Source organism: Haliotis rufescens, unplaced genomic scaffold (genome assembly GCF_023055435.1).
Source record: "Haliotis rufescens isolate VD_foot unplaced genomic scaffold, xgHalRufe1.0.p SCAF_10, whole genome shotgun sequence".
NCBI lineage: Eukaryota > Metazoa > Mollusca > Gastropoda > Lepetellida > Haliotidae > Haliotis > Haliotis rufescens.
In genome coordinates this window covers 32,616,454-32,633,734 of record NW_025963780.1, presented here as the reverse complement: position 1 = coordinate 32,633,734, position 17,281 = coordinate 32,616,454, and the positions used below count along the sequence as shown (strand labels likewise).

The following is a 17,281-nucleotide window of genomic DNA, read 5'->3' as shown; positions in this document are numbered from 1 at the left end:
ACCAATAATCGACAAGACAACTGGATTCGAACAACACACCTACGAAATCGATTCCAGCCAGCAACAGTGACTGCAAGAAGCATCCCTGGCCTTCGACGAATATCTTCACAAACCGTATGTCGTCGCCTCAGATGTGCAGGGATTGTCGCCAGAAGACCGGAGAAGCAATCCCATTTTGACAGGAAACCACCGTCAAGCACGTCTACAGTGGTGCAGACAGCGTCTACGCTGGACGGCCATGCAGTGGGGACAAGTTCTATTCACTGACGAGTCTCGTTTTCACCTCAGCCACGGCGATGGACGGATACGAGTGTACCGACGTCGAGGTGAACGTTACGCCAATCATTGTGTCATGGAAGAAGATCCGTTCGGGGGCGGCAGCGTTATGGTATGGAGTGGGATTACAGCAAGACAGAGGACCCGTTTGATAGTGGTGGACGGAAATCTCAATGAACAGTGCTACCGCGACGAGATCATCGGCCCTGTTATTCTATTTTTGCGTCGTCATGGCCCAGGCATTACCTTTCAACATGATAACGCCCGGCCTCATATTGCTCGACTTGTTCAGGATTCTCTTCAACAAAACAACGTGAATGTCTCGCTTCCCTGATCTCTCACCAATCGAGTCGAGTCATCCAGTTGATTAGGTACGAGTGGGTACGGAGTATCAAACATTTGGGTAGGGATCCGCCAAAAACAGTTTGGGTGCGGATTGTCCGGTTCGGATTGGAAGTATGAAGGCATTATAGTGTCTAAAGACCACAAATCAATCAGACTGTGTAAATATTAAAACTCTACCGAGGCTTTCGCAAGTCCGGTCTGATTAATCAAATCACAATAACAACCTCTGGTTGAAACAGCAGATTTCGACATCCAAATTTCGCGGAAGCTTGTTTTTCTCAATCATCGGTAGGCCGTTTGAAATAATGATCTAGGCAACTGTCCCTTACCAAATGATATATGGTCCCCACAATATTCAAAGTAAGTGTGATAATACATACGCATGTTTCTTTGTTGTTTAACACCACATTCATCAATATTTCAACCATATGGCGTCAACCTGTAAATAATCGCGTTTGGACCAGACAATCCAATGCTTTACGTCTGAGAACATCGATCTTTGCAAATGGGATATTATAACATGCTTGAACTAAGTCAGCGAGCCAAACCGATCCCGTTTGTCGCCTCTTGGGACAAGCATGGGTTGCTGGAGACCCATTTTAACCCGGATCTACACAGGGGGAGACAAGCATAGGTTGATAACCATCAAATAGCCTATTTCCTTCCACTGATATACCTACCTGAAATAGAAATAAAGGAGGCTAGTGAAACCGCTTCATCTGTTTCATATTTAGATCTATGCATAAAGACTAAGAGATTATGCATTATATGTAAGTAGAGAACGGAGATATAGGGGGTATATATTTCTATTTACTGACCAATAACGAGTTCCTGTGATTCAGAGTGGCAAAACTCTCGCCACAAGACTGTATGACAAGAGGGGTGACTTCAACATTCCAACGGTCAACTTTCCCTTCTTGTCGAGCAATATTCCAGCAGCTTCAGCCCTTAGTGTCGACATTTCACAACTTTATAAGTACAATGGAACATGTTCTTTCTACCAAGATTCAAAAGAGCGTCATACAAATCTTGCTAAGAAGTTGATTGATCAAGGTTACAACATTCAAGGCCTCAGTAAAGCTTTTAAACAGTTTTATAGTTGACATTTCCAAATCAGTGACAAAAATTATGTCCGATGCAATTCCCTAGTTTGACTTATATCATATGCTCCCGTGTTTTTTTCAGGTGAACAATTGACTTGCCTTTGCATGTGTTTGTGTCGGGTGCCACCGGTTGGGCAGGATACGCACCTTTTCGCGAACACTATCATATGGGATCATCGTATCTTTCGTATCATCACAACATGTTCATGATATGGTCTTAATCGTACAATCGACTCTGTTTTGGCAGACATTTCTTATGAATACGGAAAGGGTTTTTGTCGCTTTAATTTACACTCTCAGTAACAAAGTAGGATAGAGAGTGTTACGAAGGTGTCACGAGCTGGGAAGGAGCTAGGCCATATGGCAAGCCGTATTCACATTTATTACGGAATTACAAATATCTTCAATTGTTTTAAAGATATCTTGAATTGAATTGAAGATATCTTGAATTGAATTGAAGATATCTTGAATCGAATTAAAGATATCTCTAATTGAATTAAAGATATCTGTAATGCATTTGTGGATATGTATAACTTATTTCAAGATATCTTGAATTGAATTTATTTCTAATATATTTATGTACTGTAGGATGGTAAATGTTTAATGATATCTTAAATACATTTAGAGATATCACAAACTAATTTGGTAATTGTATTATGGATATCAGAAATGAATTTAAGATATCTTTAATTATTTTTTGAAATCTTAAAAACATTATTGATGAAAATACCGATATCTTTAAAACAATTGAAGATATCTGTAATTCATTAGTTTGTCTTACAGACCCTGATACAAATATATATCAAATACAACCCATGCAAGTCTATAATGTTTGGCAAGTCTAGATTACTGCAGTCTGAAAATGAAGAGAGTCACTGGGCTCCCTTTTATTATATTTTTATTAAGATAACTGAACAACTGTTTTTTTTGTACGATATGTTCATTTCAGAGCCTAGATGTTAGTCTAGTAATTCCTTAATAAATGTGAAAACGGCTTGCCATACGACCAGACAATATTATAAGGGACATAACTCCGGTCAAAATGGCATTCGGAGGAGGTCACAGTTTTATCCGAGTTAGCCGAAGTCGCACAGCGTTGATCCGATTATTCAATATGGCCGCTGGAGGACCGAGTGTGTGGTACCAGAAGGAGGTGACGGTAGGAGCAAAGAAACGAGGCTGTCATCTCATATCTGACGACATTGTGAAACAATTTCCTGAAATAAAAAAGATATCCGTGGGACTCCTGCATATACACAGTGAGTTAACTACGTATCTGAGAGCATGTTTATCCGTCTGTTCAGTATTCGATCAGCATAATAACCCAGTTTACCAATATGATTATCAAGAATAAACGTTACTTTGAGGATAAAACGCTAAATACCATCAACATGTTAATTTAGATAAATACGATAGTATGAATTTTTATGTATTATATTTATTTGATTGATGCAATTAATTTAGTATATTATTTATATTATATTTAGTTATATATGAAATTTATGGACACATTGACAAATATATTCATGTTTTTATTTTGTAGTCAAACACACGTCAGCAAGCCTTGCATTGAATGAAGTAAGTAAATAAAGTATTCATCACATGGTAGACCTATCTTTCTACAATGGTATAATGGATTGTAATTGTCAGTGACAAATTGTTGAGAATACGGTTTTTCAATCACTAGAAACTAGCACTGGTCTTGTAGTCCTTGCCAAACTGCCCAATGGTTAAGGTATCATAAGGACTTATAGAAATTGGCCATTTTTAAAGTGTTTTTGCTGTATGTTATTATAAGGACAAGTGGACTAGAAATGTTAGTTCCTATCGCTGATTTTAGACAAGACATCACTCAACGCTCAACATGACAACCCCCCACCAGACTTGTATATTTAAATAGAATAACATTTATTTATTTAATCATGATTAAAAGAGGCAATGAAATTACACCTTGAAGCAACAAAATATAATTGTTTTTATACTTGCTGTGATCATCCATTGGAACTACTCTCTTATATCCATTGATCCATGAGCTGTATGTCATCAATGACATATACATTTTAACTATATTTTAACTGATGCTTGTTGTAAGAGTCGACGAATGGGATTGGGTGGTCAGACTCGCTGACTTGGTCGGTGCATGTCATCGTATCACAATTGCGTAGATGATGCTCATGATGTCAGTCACTGATTGTCTGGTTCAGACTTGATTATTTACAGACTTACGTCATACAACTGGAATATTGCTGAGTGGGGCGTTGAACAACAAACAAAGAAACAAACAACATGTGGAAATTCCTCTGACACTAATTATAGCTCATTTACTGTTGTTTTGTTTCAGAACTGGGATCCTGATGTAAGGTATGGCAATCCAGTAAAGCTTCAGTAAAGTTCAGATATTTTGTAAAGCATCAGTACTGTTTCAACATGTAAACTACATCAACTGTATGCAGAATCTCAGAATCCCTTCTCTTGGGAAGGTCTGAATGGCATTCTTTGATTACAGCTTGCAGGGAACTGTTGGTCCATAACAGAGTTTAACTGTAGCTTCCAAGTTCGTATTTAGTAGATGTTAATACATTGACTAAATTTGACACCAACACTATCCTGTTAGCAGATGGTGAGTTGATATTCATAAAGACTTGTCAAATTCTATTTGTTTCTTGATACTCTATTGAAATTTTCAGTCTTCACTAACAAATGTCGTTCCTGCTCCCCCGAATTGGTCATTTTGTATTATTCCTTGTTACTGTATGGGGGTAGCCTAGTGGTTAAAGTGTTTGCTCATCACGCAGAAGGCCTGGGTTTGAAACCCCCACATGAGTACAATGCTGGAAACCCATTTCTAGTGTCCCCCAGCATGATGTTGCTGGAATATTGCTAAAAGCGGTGTAAAACCATACTCCCTGTTGCTGTATGGACTTGGATTAACTATTCTTACTAGCCAGGAAGAAATTTGGCAAGACAATGTCATTGGATTAGTATCTAAGGTCAGACTTTAATTCCATACCACTGATTTAATTCTGTTCAAACTATTCAAGAATACTGAAAGACATGATTTCATTCTTTCAATCACAAATACAAAATTTTGAAGCACAAATTCAACATGATCAAGATTTACCTAATCCACTGTGCAGAGTTGCATACCTTGGGCAAGCCAGAAACCTGTGATTGTGATTGTTAAACTCAACTCACTCACATACCTAAATATGTTAGTGGTAGTCTGGTGTCTTTTGACAGTTGTGGCTAGTGAATTGTTCTAAACGAATGGTTTGTCAATGACTACTTCATAAAATAGCCCTGGTCAGGCTCGCAGACTTGGTTGATGCATGTCATCGATCCCAATAGCGTGGATGGTGCTCATGATATCAATCACTGGATTGTCTGATCCAGACTTGATTATATACAGACGGCCGTCATATAGATGGAATATTGCTGATTGCAGCGTTAAACAACAAACAAACGAATCACAAAATGCCTAGGTGTCTTACACTGAATCTAAATGTAATTGTATTTTTCCATGAAGTGTGTTATATTCATCTCCACAGTGTTACCATGGTTACTTTGGTTCTCCTTCCAGGGTTGACATGGAGATGATGCTCAATAAGATAGTTCCAGAGGTTTGTGAACATTTTTAGTTATTTCAAGTTTTGTGTAAACATTTGAGAAATAAGACAAAATATTTACCAAATTTGTAAATCTTTTTGCAAAGTCTTCAAGACAACGGATTAAAAGTATTGTGAAAACATAGATGCATCATTAGAACTGTATTTGTTTTCTTCTACTACACTACACCTTTTTGAATTACATGTGACACTTGGTGGATCGCAAAGATTTCATTTTTCATGTTTGTCATCATCCTCCGAGTCTGTCCTCTAGGCTATAAGGAATCGAAGTTTCCCCCCCTTGACATTTCCAGTCTACTTATCTTGGTTGGATATGGGCGCCACCCCATGTTGAACACGAGTTGTGTCCCTTGTGATCAAAACGGGATATCCAATCAGAGCGCTGTTCTTTTTTCGAATGGCTTCACAAAGATGACTACCATAACAGTTAACCTGGTCGATCAGATAACGAAAAGATTTGAGTTTTCATCCTTGACAGACAAACAAAATGAAAGATTGCCACAGTAAAGATACTCACCTGTTACTGCCACATTTCACTCTTGCGATAATAGAGGCATGTTGACTGCACAATATCAGGGAGGACTGCACGTCGCAATAACATGAAATGCTCAGCATGGGTCGTCTAAAAATAGCACTGCATCTCAGTCACTAGGATTTCAAGTTTAAAAACACTGAAGTTTGCACTCAAATATATAACAGTACCTGAGCGAGTTGATAAAAAAACACTTCGAAAATGTTTGTCTCCGCCTGATTTGTGGATTCATTTTAGCGCAAATTGACAATTGGTGGCTGTGGCCATAGCAGCAACCAGTTTTTTCGGAACCAGGTTGTTGTTTTGTAAAAGGTTCTTTGATTGGACTATAAATATATGTGATGGTCCTCGCTTGTTTCAGCACAGAAAAGTAGGTTTCAAATGGTAAGGGTTAAAACTGGACTTTGATACAGGCTTGTGAACACGCTTGCCTCGGGAAGAATCATGACAGTTTGTCATCGACTCCTGACAATCATGACTGTTGTGAGCCCTGTTAGAGCATGAGTTGTTTTCTGTCTTCAGGGAGCTGGTTACCTTCATTCCTGTGAGGGTCCGGATGATATGGTGAGCAATTTCTTGATAGAATATGTTATTTGCTAATTCTTGAATCATTGAATTTCTTGAATTCAAGGTACAGTAAGTAATTTTCTGAGGTACAGTAGGATGTTTGTAAAACCCACCAGTGGATCATTACACCACCATTGGATCATTACACCACCATTGGATCATTACACCACCAGTGGATCATTACACCACCATTGGATCATTACACCACCATTGGATCATTACAACACCTGTGGATCATTACACCATCAGTGGACCATTACACCACCAGTGGATCATTACACCACCAGTGGATCATTACACCACCAGTGGATCATTACACCATCAGTGGACCATTACACCACCAGTGGATCATTACACCCACCTGTGGATCATTACACCACCAGTGGATCATTACACCCACCTGTGGATCATTGCACCACAAGTGGATCATTACACTACCAGCGGATCATTACACCACCAGTGGATCATTACACCACCAGCGGATCATTACACCACCAGTGGATCATTACACCACCAGTGGATCATTACACCCACCTGTGGATCATTGCACCACAAGTGGATCATTACACTACCAGTGGACCATTACACCCACCTGTGGATCATTACATCACCAGCGGATCATTACACCACCAGTGGACCATTACACCCACCTGTGGATCATTACATCACCAGCGGATCATTACACTACCAGTGGCTCATTACACCACCAGTGGATCATTACACCACCAGCGGATCATTACACCACCAGTGAATCATTACACCACCAGTGAATCATTACACCACCAGTGGATCATTACACCACCAGTGGATCATTACACCACCAGTGGATCATTACACCACCAGTGGATCATTACACCACCGGTGGATCATTACACCACCAGTGGATCATTACACCACTGGTGGATCATTACACCATCAGTGGATCATTACACCACCAGTGGATCATTACACCACCAGTGGATCATTATACCACCAGCGGATCATTACACCATCAGTGAATCATTACACCACCAGTGGATCATTACACCACCGGTGGATCATTACACCACCAGTGGATCATTACACCACCAGTGGATCATTACACCACTGGTGGATCATTACACCACCAGTGGATCATTATACCACCAGCGGATCATTACACCATCAGTGAATCATTACACCACCAGTGGATCATTACACCACCGGTGGATCATTACACCACCAGTGAATCATTACACCACCAGTGGACCATTACACCACCAGCGGATCATTACATCACCAGTGGATCATTACACCACAGGCGGATCATTACACCACCAGTGGATCATTACACCATCAGTGGATCATTACACCATCAGTGGATCATTACACCACTGGTGAATCATTACACCATCAGTGGATCATTACACCACCAGTGGATCATTACACCACCAGTGAATCATTACACCACCAGTGGATCATTACACAACCAGTGGATCATTACACCACCAGTGGATCATTACACCACCAGTGGATCATTACACCACCGTTGGATCATTACACCACCAGTGGATCATTACACCACCGTTGGATCATTACACCCATCAGTGGATCATTACACCACCAGTGGATCATTACACCACCAGTGGATCATTACACCACCAGTGGATCATTACACCACCGTTGGATCATTACACCACCAGTGGATCATTACACAACCAGTGGATCATTACACCACCAGTGGATCATTACACCACCGTTGGATCATTACACCCATCAGTGGATCATTGCACCACAAGTGGATCATTACACCACCAGTGGATCATTACACCACCGTTGGATCATTACACCACCAGTGGATCATTACACAACCAGTGGATCATTACACCACCAGTGGATCATTACACAACCAGTGGATCATTACACCACCAGTGGATCATTACACCACCAGTGGATTATTACACAACCAGTGGATCATTACCGTCAGTGGATCATTACACCACCAGTGGATCATTACACCACCGGTGGATCATTACACCACCGGTGGATCATTACACCACCAGTGGATCATTACACCACCAGTGGATCATTACACAACCAGTGGATCATTACACAACCAGTGGATCATTACACCACCAGTGGATCATTACACCATCAGTGGATCATTACACCACCGGTGGATCATTACACCACCAGTGGATCATTACACCACCAGTGGATCATTACACCACCAGTGGATCATTACACCATCCGTGGACCATTACACCACCAGTGGATCATTACACCACCGGTGGATCATTACACCACCGGTGGATCATTACACCCAACAGTGGATCATTACAACACCAGTGGATCATTACACCATCAGTGGATCATTACACCACCGGTGGATCATTACACCACCGGTGGATCATTACACCACTGGTGGATCATTACACCACCGGTGGATCATTACACCCATCAGTGGATCATTACACAACCAGTGGATCATTACACTACCAGTGGATCATTACACCACCCGTGGATCATTACACCCATCAGTGGATCATTACACCACCAGTGGATCATTACACCACCAGTGGATCATTATACCACAAAAGTGCCTAGCCTCGAGATGAATATTTAGCTGTAATATTGCTGATAGCATAAGAGTACAGCATTATGCAACAAACAAGCAAATAACCAGTGTTAGAAATTGTCCTACAGTCCTTCCCAAACTGCCCAATGGTCAAGGTATTAGGACCAGTAGAAATTTGCCAATTTTGAGGGTTTTACTATATATTAACATTATAAGGAATAGTGGACTAAGACTCTCAGTTTCTATCGCTGATGGCGTAAAGGCAGACACACTCACTCCCTGAAGCTGTTACTTGTCTTCCAGCCAGCGCATGTGAAGGCGGCTCTGATCGGCAGCAGCGTCACGGTGCCGGTCACCGACGGGAAGATGAACATGGGAACATGTCAGGGTGTGTGGCTGTGTGAACACCGCAACCGTGCAGGTCAGTATCAGATAACATGGCAGGGTGTGTGGCTGTGTGAACACCGCAACCGTGCAGGTCAGTATCAGATAACATGGCAGGGTGTGTGAACAACGCAACCATGCAGGTCAGTATCAGATAACATGGCAGGCTGTGTGAACACCGCAACCATGCAGGTCAGTATCAGATAACATGGCAGGGTGTGTGAACACCGCAACCATGCAGGTCAGTATCAAATAACATGGCAGGGGGTGTGGCTGTGTGAACACCGCAACCATGCAGGTCAGTATCAAATAACATGGCAGGGGGTGTGGCTGTGTGAACACCGCAACCATGCAGGTCAGTATCAGATAACATGGCAGGCTGTGTGAACACCGCAACCATGCAGGTCAGTATCAGATAACATGGCAGGGTGTGTGGCTGTGTGAACACCGCAACCGTGCAGGTCAGTATCAGATAACATGGCAGGGTGTGTGAACAACGCAACCATGCAGGTCAGTATCAGATAACATGGCAGGCTGTGTGAACACCGCAACCATGCAGGTCAGTATCAGATAACATGGCAGGGTGTGTGGCTGTGTGAACACCGCAACCATGCAGGTCAGTATCAGATAACATGGCAGGCTGTGTGAACACCGCAACCGTGCAGGTCAGTATCAGATAACATGGCAGGGTGTGTGGCTATGTGAACACCGCAACCATGCAGGTCAGTATCAGATAACATGGCAGGCTGTGTGAACACCGCAACCATGCAGGTCAGTATCAGATAACATGGCAGGCTGTGTGAACACCGCAACCATGCAGGTCAGTATCAGATAACATGGCAGGGTGTGTGGCTGTGTGAACACCGCAACCGTGCAGGTCAGTATCAGATAACATGGCAGGGTGTGTGAACACCGCAACCATGCAGGTCAGTATCAGATAACATGGCAGGCTGTGTGAACACCGCAACCATGCAGGTCAGTATCAGATAACATGGCAGGGTGTGTGGCTGTGTGAACAACGCAACCATGCAGGTCAGTATCAGATAACATGGCAGGGTGTGTGGCTGTGTGAACACCGCAACCATGCAGGTCAGTATCAAATAACATGGCAGGGGGTGTGGCTGTGTGAACACCGCAACCATTCAGGTCAGTATCAGATAACATGGCAGGCTGTGTGAACACCGCAACCATGCAGGTCAGTATCAGATAACATGGCAGGGTGTGTGGCTGTGTGAACACCGCAACCGTGCAGGTCAGTATCAGTTAACATGGCAGGCTGTGTGAACAACGCAACCGTGCAGGTCAGTATCAGATAACATGGCAGGGTGTGTGGCTGTGTGAACACCGCAACCGTGCAGGTCAGTATCAGATAACATTGCAGGGTGTGTGAACACCGCAACCATGCAGGTCAGTATCAGATAACATGGCAGGGTGTGTGGCTGTGTGAACACCGCAACCGTTCAGGTCAGTATCAGATAACATGGCAGGGTGTGTGAACACCGCAACCATGCAGGTCAGTATCAGATAACATGGCAGGCTGTGTGAACACCGCAACCATGCAGGTCAGTATCAGATAACATGGCAGGGTGTGTGAACACCACAACAATGCAGGTCAGTATCAGATAACATGGCAGGGTGTGTGGCTGTGTGAACACCGCAACCGTTCAGGTCAGTATCAGATAACATGGCAGGGTGTGTGAACACCGCAACCATGCAGGTCAGTATCAGATAACATGGCAGGCTGTGTGAACACCGCAACCGTGCAGGTCAGTATCAGATAACATGGCAGGGTGTGTGAACACCGCAACCGTGCAGGTCAGTATCAGATAACATGGCAGGGTGTGTGAACACCGCAACCATGCAGGTCAGTATCAGATAACATGGCAGGGTGTGTGAACACCACAACAATGCAGGTCAGTATCAAATAACATGGCAGGGTGTGTGAACACCACAACAATGCAGGTCAGTATCAGATAACATGGCAGGGTGTGTGAACACCGCAACCGTGCAGGTCAGTATCAGATAACATGGCAGGGTGTGTGAACACCACAACAATGCAGGTCAGTATCAAATAACATGGCAGGGTGTGTGGCTGTGTGAACACCGCAACCATGCAGGTCAGTATCAGATAACATGGCAGGGTGTGTGAACACCGCAACCATGCAGGTCAGTATCAGATAACATGGCAGGGTGTGTGAACACCGAAACCATGCAGGTCAGTATCAAATAACATGGCAGGGTGTGTGAACACCACAACAATGCAGGTCAGTATCAAATAACATGGCAGGGTGTGTGGCTGTGTGAACACCGCAACCATGCAGGTCAGTATCAGATAACATGGCAGGGTGTGTGAACACCGCAACCATGCAGGTCAGTATCAGATAACATGGCAGGGTGTGTGAACACCGAAACCATGCAGGTCAGTATCAAATAACATGGCAGGGTGTGTGGCTGTGTGAACACCGCAACCATGCAGGTCAGTATCAGTTAACATGGCAGGCTGTGTGGCTGTGTGAACACCGCAACCGTGCAGGTCAGTATCGGTAACATGGCAGAGTGTGTGAACAAAGCAACCATGCAGGTCAGTATCAGATAACATGGCAGGCTGTGTGAACACCGCAACCATGCAGGTCAGTATCAGATAACATGGCAGGGTGTGTGGCTGTGTGAACACCGCAACCGTGCAGGTCAGTATCAGTTAACATGGCAGGCTGTGTGAACAACGCAACCGTGCAGGTCAGTATCAGATAACATGGCAGGGTGTGTGGCTGTGTGAACACCGCAACCGTGCAGGTCAGTATCAGATAACATTGCAGGGTGTGTGAACACCGCAACCATGCAGGTCAGTATCAGATAACATGGCAGGGTGTGTGGCTGTGTGAACACCGCAACCGTTCAGGTCAGTATCAGATAACATGGCAGGGTGTGTGAACACCGCAACCATGCAGGTCAGTATCAGATAACATGGCAGGCTGTGTGAACACCGCAACCATGCAGGTCAGTATCAGATAACATGGCAGGGTGTGTGAACACCACAACAATGCAGGTCAGTATCAGATAACATGGCAGGGTGTGTGGCTGTGTGAACACCGCAACCGTTCAGGTCAGTATCAGATAACATGGCAGGGTGTGTGAACACCGCAACCATGCAGGTCAGTATCAGATAACATGGCAGGCTGTGTGAACACCGCAACCGTGCAGGTCAGTATCAGATAACATGGCAGGGTGTGTGAACACCGCAACCGTGCAGGTCAGTATCAGATAACATGGCAGGGTGTGTGAACACCGCAACCATGCAGGTCAGTATCAGATAACATGGCAGGGTGTGTGAACACCACAACAATGCAGGTCAGTATCAAATAACATGGCAGGGTGTGTGAACACCACAACAATGCAGGTCAGTATCAGATAACATGGCAGGGTGTGTGAACACCGCAACCGTGCAGGTCAGTATCAGATAACATGGCAGGGTGTGTGAACACCACAACAATGCAGGTCAGTATCAAATAACATGGCAGGGTGTGTGGCTGTGTGAACACCGCAACCATGCAGGTCAGTATCAGATAACATGGCAGGGTGTGTGAACACCGCAACCATGCAGGTCAGTATCAGATAACATGGCAGGGTGTGTGAACACCGAAACCATGCAGGTCAGTATCAAATAACATGGCAGGGTGTGTGGCTGTGTGAACACCGCAACCATGCAGGTCAGTATCAGTTAACATGGCAGGCTGTGTGGCTGTGTGAACACCGCAACCGTGCAGGTCAGTATCGGTAACATGGCAGAGTGTGTGAACAAAGCAACCATGCAGGTCAGTATCAGATAACATGGCAGGCTGTGTGAACACCGAAACCATGCAGGTCAGTATCAAATAACATGGCAGGGTGTGTGGCTGTGTGAACACCGCAACCATGCAGGTCAGTATCAGTTAACATGGCAGGCTGTGTGAACACCGAAACCATGCAGGTCAGTATCAAATAACATGGCAGGGTGTGTGGCTGTGTGAACAACGCAACCATGCAGGTCAGTATCAGATAACATGGCAGGCTGTGTGAACACCGCAACCGTGCAGGTCAGTATCAGATAACATGGCAGGCTGTGTGAACACCGCAACCATGCAGGTCAGTATCAGATAACATGGCAGGCTGTGTGAACACCGAAACCATGCAGGTCAGTATCAAATAACATGGCAGGGTGTGTGGCTGTGTGAACACCGCAACCGTGCAGGTCAGTATCAGATAACATGGCAGGGTGTGTGAACACCGCAACCATGCAGGTCAGTATCAGATAACATGGCAGGGTGTGTGGCTATGTGAACACCGCAACCATGCAGGTCAGTATCAGATAACATGGCAGGGTGTGTGAACACCGCAACCATGCAGGTCAGTATCAGATAACATGGCAGGGTGTGTGAACAACGCAACCATGCAGGTCAGTATCAAATAACATGGCAGGGTGTGTGGCTGTGTGAACACCGCAACCATGCAGGTCAGTATCAGTTAACATGGCAGGCTGTGTGGCTGTGTGAACACCGCAACCGTGCAGGTCAGTATCGGTAACATGGCAGAGTGTGTGAACAACGCAACCATGCAGGTCAGTATCAGATAACATGGCAGAGTGTGTGAACAACGCAACCATGCAGGTCAGTATCAGATAACATGGCAGGGTGTGTGGCTGTGTGATTACCGCAACCATGCAGGTCAGTATCAGATAACATGGCAGGGTGTGTGAACAACGCAACCATGCAGGTCAGTATCAGATAACATGGCAGGGTGTGTGGCTGTGTGAACAACGCAACCATGCAGGTCAGTATCAGATAACATGGCAGGGTGTGTGAACAACGCAACCATGCAGGTCAGTATCAGATAACATGGCAGGGTGTGTGAACAACGCAACCATGCAGGTCAGTATCAAATAACATGGCAGGGTGTGTGGCTGTGTGAACACCGCAACCGTGCAGGTCAGTATCAGATAACATGGCAGAGTGTGTAAACACCGCAACCGTGCAGGTCAGTATCAGATAACATGACAGGGTGTGTGAACACCGCAACCGTTCAGGTCAGTATCAGATAACATGGCAGGCTGTGTGAACACCGCAACCGTGCAGTTCAGTATCAGATAACATGGCAGAGTGTGTGAACACCGCAACCATGCAGGTCAGTATCAGATAACATAGCAGGCTGTGTCATACCAAAAGACGTTAAAAGATCGTACTTGTTGTTACCCTGTCTGGCGCTCGGCATTAAGGGGCTAAAACAAGGACTGGTCGGCTCGGAGTCAGTATACTGAGTCAGCACGTCGCTATATAAGTGCAATAATCTTGGACGCGACGTTAAACCCCATTTCACCTCACCATTCTTAGTTCCTCATAAACATCTTCTCAGAAAACACTGGATCTGTGAAGCTGATACTTCACATGCTTGGTTGTTTCCACCATTGATTCAGTGTCATCTGAATTTGTTGAAGAGGTCTTCTTAAAAATGCTGTTTGTGGCCATTGCCAGTTAGGTTTGTTCAAAATGTTATGAAACTTGACGTGTAATGTTAAATGTAGGGCTCAACATACGTTTGACTTCTCTGAAAAATGCATTTCTTCACACTGTAAACATCTTCTCATGAGAAACCATGTTAACATCCCAATTTGTTCAGAGTTTCAAATTCCATATCAGTATGGCCACTGACAGCATCTTTTGTTAAATGCTTTGTTGACTTTTACAACTATTTGGGTGACGTGTGGGGGGTGGCGTGGCGTGGGGTGTGTGTGATGATGGAGATGTATGACTGGATAATCGAGGATGGACGAGTTCTGTAGCAAGTTTAACAAGTGGGACAATTCTCTCCTCTGCAGGTTCTCGTCATCTAGTAGCAACACTGCAAGGAGCTACAAAACAGTAGCATTTGTTGATGTGTAACGAGGAACTCCACTGCACAGCTGTTTGATGGTTTCAGCTGCAAGACACCATATCTTTCAGCTGCATTTGAAGACTTGTATATATTCATTTGTGTACATGCATTGTCTTGCCTTTTACTTTGTTTGTTCATGGATCAGCAGGCCTTGTTTAGTGTATTTTCCTGTCTATTAAGAAGATTTCGGTTTTGAGAAAAGAGTGGCAGTATTTGAAACCTAAAGTTGATTGTATTCATCCTGTAATAACATAAAGACGAAACAAGCACAACAAAGTTCACTCAACCAGCTTCTGTGAACGTCCTGGTTATAATTCGTCTTCAGCAACCCATGCTAGTGGTAAGAGGCGACTTACAGGATCAAGTGGTCAGACTTGCTGACTTGGTTGATGCATGTCATTGGATCACATTTGTGTAGGTCGATGCTCATGATATCAATCACTGGAATGTGTAGTCCAGATTTGATTATTTGTTGACTGTGGTCATAGAGCTGGAATATTGCTGAGTGCAACAGTAAACAACAAACAAAACTCTAACCCTTCTTAATTATCCCTACATAGGATACATCAAGAGATATTTTAAAGTTGTTTTTTCTTTTAAAAATAGTTTATGGTTTTGAAAATGAATCCCTTGACCATTCATAAGTGGGCACTATAATATGTATGATGTCTTGATATGTCATGGATGACTACAATATGTTGGGGTAGAATTGTTGTGAGAGAAGATACAATTGATACCCTGATGCCATAGGACGTTGATCGTGCTGTCAACCTCTGGTTTGTTTGGCCATGATTCCTTGATCATGTTCACGTTGCTGGAACATTGCTGTGTCTTAAAACAAACATACAAGAGTGAGTTCCCTTGCCAAATACGTTATTATTAGTCTTAATACATAATACTAGAATATTTTGTAAAAAGCGACTATGCTTGTCACAAGAGGAGACTAACAGGATCGGGTGTTCAGGCTCCCTGTTGTGGTTGATGCATGTCATCGTATCCCAATTGCGTGGGTCCAGACTGGATTATTTACAGACTGCTGTCATATAGCTGGAATAGTGCTGATCGTTGTTAAAACAAACAAACAAACTTGAAGAATTTGATTTTATTCTGTTAATGTTGCTAAAATGCGCAAACGTTTCAGCCATATGAGAATGTATCTCTACATTTTTTTACATAAGATGATCACATGATATATTATTCTTTTAATGTATAGTATTGTATAAACATGTGTATAGTGTATCAGTGGATATAATTTATTTCTCAAACGACCATTGTTTCAGATAAGATAATGTACAGTTATGTCATGAATAAAAACCGTTGTGAATGATGCCATCGTGTTTATCAGTTGCAAGAACCGGATTTCGATTTCGGAGCGCGATTTTGATTGGACTATGCATAGACTGTTAGTCCAGCCAAAATGTAACTCCATAATACCAGCCTAGTTTGGCAAGGGTGGAAAATGGACTTTAAAAGTCAGTTAACTCACTTGCCTCGGGAAGATGCCACTCGCTCATCGGGAAACGGGTGGCCCAGTCGTCTGAGGTGCTCGCAATTCGTTGTGTAGTTGGGTACACTAGAAACCTGTGATTGTGGATTTGAATCCTGGTTCGCTCCGATAATGTTTCTAGGTTTGTCAGCACCATACCCGTGCTCGTTGGTTTCACGAAAGTGTAAACGTCTTAAGACCTGCATAACTTCGGGCTTTTCTCCCACATCAAGCTGATAGGCGTTGATATAACTGGAATGTTGTTCAATGCGGCGTCAACTCGCTCATCAATGGCGTAAACGGCCCCTTAAGATACCACGTGTAAGAAAGCACCAACGATTAGGACAGAAACAAACAAAACACAATGCCCCGTGAAAGCTCAAGGCAGGTAATAAATAACCCTCTATGGATATGAAATCATGTGAAACTGGAAGCTTGTTTAGTATCCTATAAATATGTCGAACACGAGAGTCGGAGAATTGTGTATAACACTTTTTTATAAGTCTGTCTGTTGTTCAAAAC

At 43.6% G+C, this 17,281-nt stretch overlaps 1 protein-coding gene across 1 annotated transcript; it reads left to right on the top strand.

Annotated features, from left to right (window-relative positions):
• Positions 1-2,746: 2,746 nt before the first annotated feature.
• Positions 2,747-16,602, top strand: LOC124130982 (UPF0047 protein YjbQ-like). The gene is made up of 7 exons (XM_046494034.2): positions 2,747-2,983; positions 3,268-3,302; positions 4,066-4,085; positions 5,305-5,344; positions 6,405-6,446; positions 9,289-9,406; positions 15,218-16,602. Exons 1-7 carry the CDS (start codon positions 2,767-2,769, stop codon positions 15,262-15,264), a joined length of 519 nt encoding a protein of 172 aa, XP_046349990.2. The 5' UTR covers positions 2,747-2,766; the 3' UTR covers positions 15,265-16,602.
• Positions 16,603-17,281: the final 679 nt, after the last annotated feature.

Coding starts and splice junctions, on each gene's coding strand:
- LOC124130982 (XM_046494034.2), top strand. CDS start 2,767: ATGGCATTCGGAGGAGGTCACAGTTTTATCCGAGTTAGCCGAAGTCGC. Junction 5,345..6,404: donor TCAATAAGATAGTTCCAGAG/GTTTGTGAACAT, acceptor TTCTGTCTTCAG/GGAGCTGGTTACCTTCATTC. Junction 6,447..9,288: donor GTGAGGGTCCGGATGATATG/GTGAGCAATTTC, acceptor CTTGTCTTCCAG/CCAGCGCATGTGAAGGCGGC.